Here is a 15,842-nt window from a genome sequence, read left to right as displayed (position 1 = left end):
AGTTCAGAAGGCAGGCGGCAGGCAGGCAGAGTTCGTGTTCCAGTCCAAGTCTAGGCGGCAGCAGACAGGCAGAGTCCAGGGAACAAACCAGATCAGAAGGCAGGCGGCAGGCAGGCAGGGTCCGTGTTCCAGTCCAAGTCTAGGCAGGCAGCAGGCAGGTAGAGTCCAGGGAACAAACCAGGTCAGAAGGCAGGCGGCAGGCAGGCAGGCAAGGTCCGTGTTCCAGTCCGAGTCTAGGCAGGCAGCAGGCAGGCAGAGTCCAGGGAACAACCCAGGTCAGAAGGCAGGCGGCAGGCAGGCAGAGTCCGAGTTCCAGTCCGAGTCTAGGCAGGCAGGGAAGACAAACAAACGCCACTGAGCACCAGCACAGCAAACCTATAGCTGAGGCAATGCTGTGCTGGTCTCAGCCCTTTAAATAATTAAATTTTGGCACGCAAACCCGATGACTTCTGAGTGGAGGTCTGACGTAATCTGATGGGCGGAGTTAGCGCGTGGCTTGCGTCGGCCTGCGCTGCCGCCGGAAGTCGGCGATCATCATCGGGGCCGGCCCTAACTGCCCGAAGACGCCGTGAGGTAACACATTTACTTGTTTATTGATTTTTCCTAGTTGTTTTAAAAAAATTTTCATGTATCTCTGTAAATTAATTTCAAGAATATTCTTGTATATTAAGAGAAAATGCAATAAAAAAAAAAAAAAAAAAAAGAAGGCCACAGCATGGTTATTCACAGTGGTAGAAGACAAGGAGAAGTTCCAAAGAAAGCCTTGGGAAATGAGGCAGGCAGAAGTCCAGGTGAAGGCCCTCCGAGGAGCGGATAGCCGAGAGACAAGGACAGGCCCCCGAAGAGCGGGTACCCGGAAGTCTCACACCATGGAAGCAGGAAACAGAACAATCCTGAAGCGAGAGTAGGTGGATTCAGCAAGATGAACTCGTTGCCAAGTCATAGGTTGTCTGGGCCAGCAGGCTTAAGTATTCAAGGCAAGTGACGTCATCTGAGGGGGACACCCTCAAGGTTCCCGCCATGACGTGGTTAAAGCTGGCCCGGGAGCTTAGGGGACCCCAAAGGTAAGATGGTGGTTGGCAGAGTCCATGCTGCTCGGAAGGGCCTGGGAACGGAGGCAAGAAGGCTGGCGGTAGCTGGCAGAGGCTGCGAGTTCACCCAACGCGGCCAGAGCAGAGAAAAAGGAGGTGAGCAACAGCGGTCGCAGCCATCTGCGACCGCGGAGCATAACATACACACTGCTGTAAAAGACAGTATCTACTCCAAGTAGCTTACAATACAGTAAAGACACACAGAAAAAACATAAGTATTTGGGATACTTGAAGGAAAACATTTAGGGGAAAATTCTTTAATAGTGCACTTAAATTTTAAATCAAATTCACATATAAGTTATACTAATTGTCAAAGGGAAAGAACATGCATACTTTCCTTTTGAAAATGAATCCTTCTATAACTACTTGCACACAATTACACCTGCTAATTTCTGTGAAGATTTTATCCTGAAAATTTACCCACATGTTTTTTTTTTAAAGTAGGCATATAAGTACAAACCGCTCCCAAACTCCATCCCCAGGGATGCCTCTACTCATTGCAGATAAACTTATGGACATACAAGTTATACATGCATAACTTTAGCAAGATCACGCACCATACATGGGATTCTCTATTGACAACAGGATGAATTAGCCATGACACTTGGGTGATGTCATCTGATGTCACCAAACAGACCCTTCTGTCTTAGCTCAAAGAGTTTTGGTTCGATTAAGCATGAGCAGGAGCTCCCATGTAGACAGTGCCTCATAAGTCCCTCAGTCGATTGTAGAGCTTAGCTTTAGGTCAGTAATTGACTTTCAAGGGAGGCAAGGGTGGGTTGCTGAAGGTATTAAACATGGCTAATTAATCCTGCTATCTATGAAGAACCTTGTTTACAATAAGAAAACTTGCTTTCTTCATCGACAAGCAGGGCTGAATTAGCCATGACATGTAAAAAGTTCCAAGCTGAGGCTGCAATGGAGAGATTACTGAAAAAGCAACCTGGACCCCACCATGGAGAATAGAATACTAGGAGAATAGGCTGTGCAAAAGTGCTTGTCTATAGTTACTGTCACTTCCTGATAGATTGTCTAGACAGAAATGGGACGAGAAAGTGTGAACTGATGATCAAGCTGAAGCTTTGAAAATGTCTTCGATAGGCATGGCTTGCAGAAGAACCACTGAGATAGTCATAGCTCTCCCTTGATGAGCCTTGACAGAGTCTGTGATCTGGAGGCTGGCCAGAGTATAGCAATGCATGATACAGTCTGCTAGCCAGTTGGACAAAGTGTGCTTGGCAACTGCAGTGCCTGGTTTATTAGGATCATACCAGACAAAAAGTTATGAAGCTCTACAATGCAATTGAGTTCTTTTCAGCTAAAAAGACAAAGCCTTCTTGCAGTCCAAAGAACGTAGGACCTTTCCTCTTCTTATGCATGCAGCCTTGGAAAGAGCATGGGTAACATGAAGATTTAATTCAGATGAAAACCCGAAAACACTTTTGGCAGAAACATGGTGTGAGTGCGGAGCACACTCTGTTGTAGAAAAACCACATACATAGTGAATACTTTACCAATGCTTGATGCTCATGGATTCTTCTAGCCAACGTAATTGCAAGCTCCATGTGCAGAACTTCAAGGAAGTTTACTCTAATGTTTCATAAGAAAGCTGATGTATGTAGTATTATGCACTGACTTTCTGAGGTTTTTCTGCTGTATTCCTGAATATTAGTTTTTAGACAAAGAAAGCAGAGGACCCTGACTACGTGCTGGAATGCAATAAGCCGACACCCTAGACCTATTAGCTGATTGGTCTAATACATACTCAAATCAAATGTACTGCACTTAACTACAAACAACACTCTGAATATGCTCTGATTGGTCAGTATGAAGGGTTTATAATGCAATGCACATTGCTGGAAGAGTTGAGTAACTGGGTGTTAACACATTGTTGTGAGGACCTGTGTTACTCCCTGGAACAAATTATTTCCTCATGCTTTGTTCCGGTCCCTGTGCCTTTGTCTCAGTCTTTCTCTAATAAAGTCTGGTTTCAGGTTACATCTGCTGTAGTCTCTCGAATCAACATTTTGGTAGCAGAGGACGGCTGTAAGAGGATGGCTTTTCACCTGCAGCTGTAATTTGAATCTCCCTGACTGAAAAGACCAGATAATAGACCATTCCACGGAACTCAGGCTCGGCCAGATAGCGGTCCAGACGCGTATTGCGAGCACTTGGATTGGAACGTCTCAGGGACGTCGTCTCGAGAGAAGTTGCCTAAGACTTGGATAGGCAGTTCGGCTGGGACTTCATCACGAGTATAATTGTTAAATCTTCGGGTTAGTTCCCTCAAAGGGGAGGGGGCCACTACAGAAGGTAAGCTGCCCGGGGTAGCTTCATTGTTTTTTTGTTTAAGCAGGCTATTTCAGTCACGTTGCTTGAAGCCCCACAGTCGCTGTTCACTGCAACGGAGTTAAACACCAGAAGTACAGGTAAGAACATACTCTCCTTCTTATAAGGGAGAATTATCAAATTTTATTATATTTACCCATTGGTAAATTGTTATGTCTAAATTCTGGTCAGGAAAGTTAGGTAGTATGAAAAATGCTGTAGAGGTCAATTCGACAAGTCCGTTAGAACGTGTTATCTCTTTGCACAAGCCAGATAAGAAATTAATTAGACTTTGCCATTCTAAATGGGTGGCTTGAGCTAAGAAGGATACTTCTCTCTTGTGGCCAGTAGATAGCTCCTTTGATCCACTTATGCTTTTGCAGTTGATGACATTTTTGTAGAACAGATATAGCAAGACGAATGCAAAATCTCTAAAAAAAAAAATTAGCTGATCATGTTCAAGTTCATAGTTGGTTTGTTATGACTCGGATATATTTGGAAAAGGAACTTGAGTCTAATCAATCCCCACCCCCGTACACCATTGTTACTGATCCCCAGTATGCTCGACGGTGTTTAATGCAGAGGACAAAGCCATCAACTTTAGAGGAAACAGTTACTGCAGTGGGGTATTCACATTTGGTCCCCATTGCACCCCTGGAGGAGGAACCCCAATTGAGTCCCATGGCACCTATTGATATGCCAATGTCTGGGACTGTTAAGGTAGAAGGGACTCTACACTATATCCCCATTCGAGAGAGTATTACCCCAAAGGAAGGACATAAACCTACTGAGGAAGAAAGGGGAGCACCTCCTGCTGGATCAGGTTCATGCAGCCCTGCCTCTATCCTATCGCATCCTGCAGATTCCTTGGACCCTATGCTTTCTCTATCCCAAACCCCCTCACCTCCTTACCTTACCTGTGACCCCACGCTCCCTAATCCCAAACCCCCAGTCGCCCTGAAGCCCAAGTCTAGTCCCCCTCTGTCCCCATCCATTTTTAACTCTGAACTGATTGAGCATGTGGCTCAATGCCATTCCTGTATCACCCCTGAGGACACCCCAAACTCAGAGAACTCAGAGGATGCCCTAGATCCAGAAGTGAAAACAGATGGAGTGTTTATGGCCACCATCGCCATTCATGCTCCAGCAGATAATATTGCAAGAGGGTTCCCTCCGCCCCCTCTTTCTCCGACTTCTGAGCAATTAAAAAAAAAAAAGAGCCCCAATCTGTTGCATGGCTGGACACTTACTTTAAGCCCACAAATGAGAGCCTATTCCCTGTAAGGATCCCTGACCGCAAATGACTTTAATACAGCCTTTAGAGCCATAAGTGATAACCCTGGCATTTCGTTGTTACAGCATTAACCCCGCCTGCAGTGGAACTTGGACAAGCCACTGTGTATACTTACATTAAAGATATTTTGTATGGCTTGTTCTCCTGTAAGCCTCCTTCACTTCCCCCTTCTTTCCATGATACCCCCAGTTCCTAAGTTTCTAAAACCCCACAGTATTTGTTTGTCTATCTATCCTGCGGTATCGTTTTTTTTCTCTTATCTTTTTCTCACATCTTAATTAATGTGATCACCATGCACTTGCGCTCTTTAATCTTCTTTGTTGCTTCTTCTATGTTTTGCGTTCAGTACACGTTTCCAGAGATGGATGGCATATTGCAGGCATTGTTTTGTGTGACCTGTTTTGTTTGAAGTTATTGACAAAAACATTTCCTGGTGTTAGTGCTTAAAACCTCTAATGACACTGGTAGTTAAGGGGGTTAATTAAGCAGAATCATAACAAAAAAAAAATGGAGAAGAGGAAGGAGGGGTTGAATCAGCGTGTGGGCTTCCTTCAGTGCAAACGGAGTATTCCTATTGAAGGCGTATGTATATGAATAAAGATAGAAGTGTGAGGAATTGAAGAGGCAATATTCAAGTAAATGCCCGACTCAAGGCCTGAGTTTCGTCCGACCATGGGCTGGTTCAGGGACTGTTCATGACAGATTTTGTCAATTTGGTCAGGCGAAACTCAGGCCTTGAGACAGGCAATTATTTGAATATTGCCTAGTCAATAAAATATTTCTGAGGACTTCGGTTTCTTTGTTTTACAATTCCTCACGGCTTTGTTAGACCGACTTCCTTCCTAAAGATAGAAGTGTGGAATGGTTATGCTAATTAGATTGTTTTGAAAGTACAAAGAGACACTGAAAAAGTTATGATTCTTTAACGTGCAATTATTGGTGGAGCGTTCACTAACCATTACATTTCAGGCAACCTCACAAGCTTTTTCTTGCAAATCCTAATTGATTGGTATTTCACATTGAATTTCAGCTCAGAGTGCTGCTGACCGAATTCATTCTCAAAGGTTAAAACCTAAAATTTGGTATTATTCCACAAAGTGGCTTGTGATAGCTGCTTTGTGGATGCATATCATTCTTTTTATTACTTTTTTGTATGCTAGCTTTTATTTTTTAGGTCAATGGCCTTCTTGTCATGAGAGAATTAAGGCCGATATTTTATTTTTCTAAGTTTTTTCAGTTTTATTTTCTTTTTCCATTTTTAAACATAATTTTGGTTTTTGTTTTTCTGGCATTTCCCAGGCACTTTTCAAACACCTTTTTGGTTTACTTTTACTTTTGTTTTCATTTTTGAGCTCAAAATATGTGTTACCTGTTGTCTGTCTTGATGTTATGAAGACATCGTATGAATATTTGTGAAATAAATGGATATGTATCGGACTTGTGAAACACATGTTCTATGTAGTGTCTGCCGTACCTGAGTTGTCTGTGGTTCTGTTTATTACATTTGACTTCTGCTGTATCAATTTGAATTTGTGTTGCTCCATTACACACACATGTTCTATATACACACATATTTAACTTAGGCCTTGATTAGCGAAAGATTAATACAACCTACTGAATAAAATGAATATTCCATTGATTGTCAGAATTCAGAGCTCGTCTTGGCGAGCCAGCCCAATATTATATCATTATATGACCTGAGTTATCTACTCATTTGGCCTGATTTCTTCTTTGTTTTAATGTTTCGTTATTCTTTACCCTGATGTACTTTTCTTGATCATATGAATCAATATACCTCGATCTGCCATGCGATAATCGATTGTTATATGTATCTAGTTATTATGCCTTTTTGCATGTGCCATGATTTAGATTTCCTAAATCAATGATATAATTTGAGGTCAAGAAAGGTTTACACTTGTAGAAATCTCCAGTCCTAAAATTACTATTATGTGATTGCTTGAAATGTTCTTCTATCTCTATCTATAAGCTAGTTTGTTTACATTTGGGATTCTGGAGGGGAATATATAATTTTTCTTTATTTCTGGTTTTTTATCCTACTACATTTCTTCCTTTTCCTGTGCAAAGACTCACATTGATGGTTTAGCAACCCTGAGAAGTACATTATTTTGTTTTATACCACAAAGCATGCTAAAGACTTTCTCACAGAGTCAGCTGTCACTTGTTTCTATGATTATCCCCAATTACACTCAGACACACCATCGATCTAAGAGGGGCATTAGCCCCGCTTCCCCAGAAGCACCCGAAGATGAAGCAGTACAACTAGCCCTCAACTACATTAACAGCATATACCCTTTAACCAAAACTCGTTTAGATGCCTTCTCATCCACAGCTGGGTCACTTTTTGGACAGGTGACTGCCACAGTTGAATTAGGAATGTCCATACAGTGATTGCTTTCACTGCTACATGTTGTTGTCATAGAACTAAATAGCGCCATCAATACCCTGCAGGACCAGCATGATGTATTGGACTTTTGCTATGCCTTTGTCTATCATGCATATGCCTCTGCCTTCGACGATTTGGATCTTCCATTGCTGCAGCCATGCCCAGGATGCCTGGACTGAAAATTATGGTCAACTCTTCATCTGAAGTACAAGATCAAGTAACTACTATCCGTCAGTGCTTAATGATGGTCATGTATGAGTTACCAAAAAAAGGCCACTGGTGTACATTTATCAATAATTGTAAAATGTAGAACCACCAAATATAGATCACTAGATATATTAAATATATTTGTAGGACCTCTGATCTACGTGAGAATGTTAACCATACAAACTCATTTGTAGTATACAGGTCCAAATTTAATTTATTAATGACAAGAAAAATGTTTTTCTTTTTCTTTTTTCAAATTTTTAAAGAATTTTTTGTTGTTTAAAAATGGACGGAATGGCGGTCGGAGATGCCGATCGCAAAAATAATCTGAAGAAAATGAAATTGAACCTTGAAAAAGAAATCTTTGGAGACCCTGAAGTTCATTTGGAATAATCATTGCCCCTGAAGCAGGACCAGGACGGTCCGAAACACGGCCGTGTCGGGACGCTGAGGACGTTTAAAAGATGAGTATACCGTTCGGGACTGTTATATTAGAAAACCCGCCAAAGTGATTTAAAGATCTGGTAGAGTGGTTTTCATTTTTTCAAAGGTGGACTCAGTTTCATAGCTTGCGCGATGGTGATGCGCTAATAGTGTGGGTCTTGCAATGTTTTTTAAACAACAAAAAATTCTTTAAAAATTTGAAAAAAGAAAAAAAATTTTCTTGTCATTAATAAATTAAATTTGGACCTGTATACTACAAATGAGTTTGTATGGTTAACATTCTCACGTAGATCAGAGGTCCTACAAATATATTTAATATATCTAGTGATCTGTATTTGGTGGTTCTACATTTTACAATTATTGATAAATGTACACCAGTGGCGTATTTTGGTTTGATGTGTGGTTGACAATTTTGAAGCCTCTGGAATAAGAGTATTTTGGGCATTTTTCGTGTGACATGTATGAGTTACCCCATGAATCAGATGGGTAGGGAAAAACAGTGGGCTTAGCCGAAGACGGGGAAGATTTCTTCACCTAAGGCTAGCTTAGGATGTAAAGGACAATCTAAGACAGGCACCCACGGCCCCACCCATATGTGAAGGGTTTCTAGGCATAACCCTTCAAGAGGGGTATGTATGTAGTATTATGCACTGACTTTCTGAGGCACCTCTTTCTGCTGTATTCCTGAATATTAGTTTTTAGACAAAGAAAGCAGAGGACCCTGACTACGTGCTGGAATGCAATGAGCCAACACCCCAGACCCATTAGCTGATTGGTCTAATACATACTGAAATCAAATGTACCACATTTATCTAAAAACAACACTCTGAATATGCTGATTGGTCAGTATGAAGGGTTTATAATGCAATGCACATTGCTGGAAGAGTTGAGTAACTGGGTGTTAACACATTGTTGTGAGCACCTGTGTTTCTCCCTGGGGCAAATTATTTCCTCATGCTTTGTTCCGGTCCCTGTCCCTTTGTCTCTGTCTTTCTCTAATAAAGTCTGGTTTCAGGTTATATCTGCTGTAGTTTCTCTCAAATCAACACTACATGAATTGTGCTAATACCAGACTGAGATCCCATAGCAACTAGAGGTCTGGAATTCCATAAGCCTTCCATGAACCTAGACATTAAAGGATATATGGATACTGGACGAGAAAACACAATACAATAGGCTAATTGATGAATATATTCAAGGTGGACCGGAAAGGTGTTAAACATGGTAAACCTCTATGGTACTGAGATGCACCATGACCAATGATGTACTCAGATCTAAAGAGGAGAGAGAGAATAAGTGCTGAAGCAACTCCTTTGGCTCACAAGTGAATTATTCCAGGGAGCACTCTTGGTACCAAGAAGAAAAAGTGTTTCTAATTAAATTTGTAAGCTCTTTTGGTCAAAGGCTTCCTGGCAGAAACCACAATGCCCTCAATTTCCTTGGATAATGATAGCGAAGCAATTAGTAACTGCTCAATTTCCATGCCATCAAGATGAGATAGGAAAGGTTTGGAAGATACAGATGATTCTTTAACAATTGTTACAACTGTCGCTGCCTGACGTCTCCACTCCACCCTCCTTACCTCTCTGGTGACTCCTCCCGCGGTTGACGGACGTTTGGCTGCCACAGCGTCTGCCTGCCGTTCTCTCCGGCATCCCCGGGCTGGCTTGGACGCTGCCTCCCGCCATGCTGTCCAGCTGCTTAGGGCGTGCGTGCCTTGCGGCCCTGCTTCAAATACTTTCTTTGGCGCAAACCTCAGGGGCATCCCCCTGTGATGACGTCACGCATCCCGGATACAAAAAGCCTATACTACTGCTAGCTAATCGAGTTAGCAACAGGTATTCATACTGGTGAACTCCTTACAGATGGGATTCACTCTCCGTACCTAGCAACTCCGCCTCTCCATTATTGGACTTACTCTATTTGGGGTACCTGCTCCTCGGGGGCCTCTCTCTTCTCTTTCAGGTCGCTGTCTGGAACCGGTACTCGCTCCTCGAGGGCCCATGTTCCCGGACTCGCAGCCTGGACTTCACTTCTGCCTGGAAGATACCGCTGCCTATACCATCAGTGAGTTACTATCTACTTCTCTCAGAGCTGTTCCCCGGAACCAGGTACTCTCTCCTCGAAGGCCTGCCTCTATTCCAGCTCCTGTGATTCCTACTGAGAGAAATCGCTGTGTGAGTACTCAACCAACGAAGCTCTATTCCAGAACCCTGCATATACTTCATTGTACTCACTATCTCAGTTTCTATTCACTACAGCACAGCCATTGTGGGATCGCTGTTCCAGAGCCCTGAGAGACTACAAGCCCAGCCGGGCTTCACCTCTGCTCACTACTGCCACCTCTGGTGGCTCCTCAATAATATTAATAAAAGATCTATCTGTGTTGTGTGTCCTAAAGCTGAGCCTGACCTGTGGCCCCTCATGGGACTCCCCCCCCGTGGGCGTAGTCACAGTGTCCAAGGGTCCACCCAAAACTTTACAAACAATAACAACAATATCCCTCGCCCCCTCACTATCCTTTATTTCAGCTCTATTTCTATGCTAGAAGTCTACTTTTGTATTACTTCTGTTTCTATCAATGTCTTTCCTCTTTATAACACTCGTTTTATTTATGAATGTTTTACCTGTAAATCGCTATGAACTAGTGATTCTCACATGGAATGATGGTATTTAAAACATATAAATAAATAAATACATAAATACATGACCTTCCTCTTGAGTTAACAAAATTGGATTCCAAAGGGATTGAAGGGCTGATTGACAACTGACGAGGTATGAGAACCACATATGTCTGGGCCACACTTGAGCAATGAGGATCAAATATGCCCAATTCTTAAGCACTTGCTGCAATATTCTGGCTACTAGTTAATGAAGCAGGAAAATGTACAGTTGATCTGCATCCTATTTGAGCAGGAAAACATCTGGAATGGATCTGAACTTGCTTTGAAGAATGGAGCAGAACTTTTCCATCTTTCTGTTGACTTCTGATGCAAACAAATCTATTGATGGGTGCGCCCAAAGATTGAATTACCTATAAGGATATGCTTTCTTTTATCTGAACTATATGATTGAAAAAAACATGAAATTCTATGTTTTATTTTCTATTGGTTTTTTGTGTGCACTATTTGCAAACAGTATGCACCAGTTCCCTGACAAATATTGAAACCCGGGAGTCTCCGGAGATTCCCTGTCCCACCCCACCCTGCTGCTCCTGGATGCTGCCAAAGTTCTTAACCCCTAACCCCTCTTCTCTGTTAAAAAACTAGCTCCCCTCCCCAACATTGATGCTGAATTCTGATATGCGTTGGGTGCTGGGGCTCAGTGCATTGATGGAGCCAGCTGAAATGGAGCAGAACCCAAGTTCAGTCTTAATGGTTCCAATGCATGGTGCTGCTTCTTCTTCTGCACCACTGAGTCCTGTAGGATTCATAAAGGGCTCAAGGACTCCTATGTCTGTCGCTTCCACACTTTGCTCAACTCTGTTGAAATGGAAGGCTCAGAGGCCTGCACTGCAGAAGGGAATCTCTGCTTGTGGAGTTCCTTCTCAACTCAGCACCAGGATAGCTCAAGCAGGTTCCACTCCAGGAGGAGGATCAACTTCAGCTCTTCACCAAACTGTATAACTCATCTATCTTCCTCTTTGGACCTCTGAGTCCTAGGAAACATCCGACCATCTTTCTGCCACACATGCAATCCTTGAAGCCATTGAGTGCAGCCTTCTTAGAGCTGGAGATTGTTTTTTTATAGCACTGAAAAGTGCTGTTGAGGGGGCTACTGAAGCAATGGAGCAACTTTAACAATATTGTTGAGAAGCAAAATTAGAGCTAGACAAAGTTAGTAAAACAACTAAGCTATAGAGAAAGAACATAAGAACATAAGAACATATGCATCTGTGAAACAACTCAGATAAAAAAAAAATTGAGAGGCTCACAAGGCAACTCTTGTGTATACTCAGTAGAGTAAACGTTCATGACCTAAGAGAGGAGGATCTGTTCGGCACCATCAGATGACTTTACCCATATGTCATAGCTAATTCAATCCTGCTTGTTGACGGAGAAACTGACATAGGCATGCAATTTTGTATCCGGCTATTTCCATGATGAAAGCACTAAATTTATTTATTTATTTATTTATAGACATTTGGTATTCTGCCTTTTACCAAGAATGGCCTCAAAACAGATTACACAGACAAAATGCAATTTATATTGGTGTTCAAGTCCTTATCAGAAGAACAAGAAATTTAGAACAGGGGAATGGAATCTCTACAGGGAAGGCTTGGCTGAAAAGCCATGAACATAAGAACAAAAGAAATTGCCATGCTGGGTCAGACCAAGGGTCCATCAAGCCCAGCATCCTGTTTCCAACATTACTTCTTCTATGGACAGCGTATAGGTAAAACAAAAAATATATATATGTAGGCTACTTAGCGAGGTTTAGGGGGTTTGGCCTAACAGGGTAAAAGGTAAGCAAACATGAGTGTTAGGAAGGGTGATTGGTTAACTTGCTCTACTGGGAATGATCTGGCAAAATGGGTTCTAGCATCACTCACATATCTAATAGGGATGTGAATCATTTTTTGACGATTTAAAAAATCGTCCGATATTTTTTAAATCGTCAAAAATCATTAGAGTGCGCGATACAATACAAATTCCCCCGATTTATCGTGAAAAATCGTTAATCGGGTATGGGAGTTATTTGGGGGGAGGGCGGGATAACCGGTTCACCAAAACAACCCCTAGACCCACCCCGACCCTTTAAAACGAATCCCTTGCCCTCCCGAACCCCCCAAAATGTTTTAAATTACCTGGTGGTCCAGCGGGGGGATCCCAGCGCGATCTCCCACTGTCGGGCCATCGGCGCCATTTTTATTAGTGGCAGCCAAAATGGCGCCGATGGCCCGATAAAAAAAACCCACCCGACCCTTTAAAACTTACCCCTTAGCCTCCCCCACCCTCCCGACCCCCCCAAAACCTTTTAAAATTAACTGGTGGTCCAGTGGGGGTGCGGGGAGCGATCTCCCGCTCTCGGGCCATCAGCTGCCACTAATAAAAATGGCGACGATGGCCCTTTGCCCTTACCATGTGACAGGGAATCCGTGCCATTGGCCGGCCCCTGTCACATGGTATGAGCACTGGATGGCCATCCAGTGCTCCTACCACTGGATGGCCTAGCACTGGATGGCCGGCCATCCAGTGGTCCTACCATGTGACAGGGGCCGGCCAATGGCACGGATTCCCTGTCACATTCCCTGTCACATGGTAAGGGCAAAGGGCTATCGTCGCCATTTTTATTAACGCATCGTCGCCATTTTTATTAACGCAGCCGATGGCCCGAGAGCGGGAGATCGCTCCCCGCGCCCCCACTGGACCACCAGGTAACTTTAAAACGTTTTTTGGGGGTTCGGGAGGGTGGGGGAGGGGTTTTTTGTTATCAGATCGGGCACAGCCGATAAAAAAAAAAAAATTGAGCCGGACGATAACAATTTTAAGATTTGGATCAGAACCAGAACCGATCCGATTCCGGTTCCGATTCACATCTCTAATATCTAATAAAATCTCCCCCACTTACACATCCAGGTGGAATTTGCACGCATATGCATGCATGCAAATAAACTGGGGAGCACATGTACGTGGGACCAGGCTATTTTATAACATGCATGCATATACGCGCATATGATATAAAATGCCTGCAATCAATGGTTCGCGCTTGCAAACGCGCGCGCATGTGCGCCCATCCGTGGCTCTTAAAATATACCTCTTAGAATATTACCCTCAAGGATATAATTTTGTTTTTCCCTGTAATGTATTATTTTACATGTGTGAAGATTGATTCTTATTCTTGATTGTTGGCTTATTTCACCACTTTAGTATCCAATGCAGGTGTAATTGTGTGGGGGAAATTTTGCTGGGATAAGTTTCAAAGGGAATGTATGCACACACTTTCCCTTTGAAAACTGGTGTAACATATGTGTGTATTTGATTTAAAATGTATGCAGGTTGCTCCTAAATTACCCCCTCAAAGTCTCACAGGTGAGTTAATAGGTGCAGTTTAATTGAATATAGGGAACATTTTATCTCACTTTGTGAAGAAAAAAAGACCTGCAAAAAACAAACACATTCAACACTATGTAGGACACAGTCTTTTGAGAAAACTGAACAAAACAGACTATTACAGATCCCTACACAAAAACTACACATTAGTAGGACACCTCACCTCAGTCACACATGCAGAATGCAGACAGATCCTCACCAAATACAGATTAAAGAATGACAAACTAGAATTAGAAATATGCAACAAAAACTGAACTCTTCTTTGTTCTGCACTCCAGCCTCACCTGCTTCCCTGTTCCTCCCTGCAGCTGCCTGGGAGGGGTTGGACTAGACAGCAGACTAGTCCAACCCAACCCAACACTAGACTCTTCTCTAGTGTTTCTGCTCCTGCTTTGATCTTCCCCTCCTATTCCTTATAACATAGACTAAACCCTGGGTACAATGTTGAAAGCTCAGATCCTGTCAAAGGTGTAGGCACAAAGGAACCAATGCAATAGATGCAACAATGTGTGGGTTAAAATTGTGCGCTGAAACTGCAGCAAGCTGCTGCCAGATAACCAGATAAGTTTGGACATATCCAGGTAAGTGGTAGTAGCTGCTGCCTTTTACGCTGATAAATCTATACTTATCCAGGAAAGTGGTCATGGCCTGTCAGGGATGCCCCCTCTACATACATACACCTTCCTGAGTTAAAATGTTCGTTCAGCCTGTGTCACTTAGCCAAATAAGTTAGTGCTTATCCAGGTAAGTGGTGGCAGCTGTTGCCGCTTAACCAAATAATATTCTGGACTTTTTTCATTTTTCCCCCCTTTTTAAGGGTTTTAAGTGCAAGTGTATTAGCTCTGGAAACTTAACTCCAGATCTGACCCAGGGATTAAGTTTCCAGCATTAACGGGCCGATACAGTAAAATGCGCTCAGGCCGAGCGCACTATTAGCCCCGTTTGGACGTGCTTTTTCGATGCGCTATTTTTACCCCTTATACAGTAAGGGGTAATTGTGTGTGGAAAACGCACGGCCAACCCCCCCCCCCACCCCGAAACTAATAGCATCCGCCCATTTTACGTTAATTTTGGCCAAAACCGGGAAAGTGTACATCCTCTGACTTAATATCATAGCGATATTAAGTCGGAGGCCCCAAAAATAAAAAAAATAAAAAATCTGCCCACGGCCCGTGGGTTGGAAAACGGACGCTCAATTTTGCCGGTGTCCATTTTCCGAACCCATGGCTGTCAGCGGGTTCAACAACCGTCGCCGGTAAAACCTGCTGACAGCCGCTTCTGTTATTAAAGAGGCGCTAGGGACACACTAGTGTCCCTAGCGCCTCTTTTTTACTGTGGGCTCTAATTTGCAATCCTTTGCTTACTGAATCGTGCACCCGGGAGAGTGGCCTGGGTGTGCATCGGGAGAGCGAGCGCTCGCCGGCTCTCCCGTGCATTTTACTGTATCAGCCCGTAAGAAAGGTACACTGGCCAAAAGCAGTCTCTGCATCATGGAGTACTGCTTAATGCCCTCATTTGCATGAGATTTCCATTCAAGGGCGTTAAGCAATACTTGTTTAGGAATGTACATTTTCTGTGCACAAAACTCCTTATTACATCGGCAGTAAATTTTGCGCACAAAAAAATGGATGTTCAAGTGCAGGCAGAAAGGTGTGCTTGACTGAACATACCTTTCTGCATTGGCCTCATATTTTTTACTTAGCCAGCTAGATCTCTTTAAAATCTCACCCCTATGTATTTAAAAATAGAATACCTATGTTGAAAACCAATAGTGAATTTTATAACTTAAAATCAGAGGCATCTCAAATGTTAAACCTGGCAAATCATTTTAATATTTACCGTTATGATCTTTAAAAGCATCAGGCTTGATAATTGCAAATGTTTGTTGTACAGGAAAGAAGAATTCCAGTTCCTCCATAGCTCTGTGAAGTGAAGAACTGCCATGCAACTGGTTAATAGGTGCATCATCCATTGCAAATTCTGCACGTAAACTGATGAAATAAAAAAGTTGTAAAATAAAA

General features: G+C 42.9%; 1 protein-coding gene across 1 annotated transcript in view; it reads right to left on the bottom strand.

Moving 5' to 3' along the window:
- Window positions 1-15,649: 15,649 nt before the first annotated feature.
- The window catches only part of LOC115083268 (thioredoxin domain-containing protein 3-like), a 218,737-nt gene continuing 218,544 nt past the window's right edge, over window positions 15,650-15,842 (bottom strand). Inside the window, exon 6 of the mRNA XM_029587076.1 lies at window positions 15,650-15,812. Within this exon, the coding sequence (XP_029442936.1) occupies window positions 15,650-15,812 (163 nt within the window). The remainder of the gene's footprint in view (window positions 15,813-15,842) is intronic.

This window comes from Rhinatrema bivittatum, chromosome 2 (genome assembly GCF_901001135.1).
Source record: "Rhinatrema bivittatum chromosome 2, aRhiBiv1.1, whole genome shotgun sequence".
NCBI classification, from domain to species: domain Eukaryota; kingdom Metazoa; phylum Chordata; class Amphibia; order Gymnophiona; family Rhinatrematidae; genus Rhinatrema; species Rhinatrema bivittatum.
Note: the sequence above shows the minus strand (reverse complement) of the source record. Positions and strands in the feature narration are given on the sequence as shown.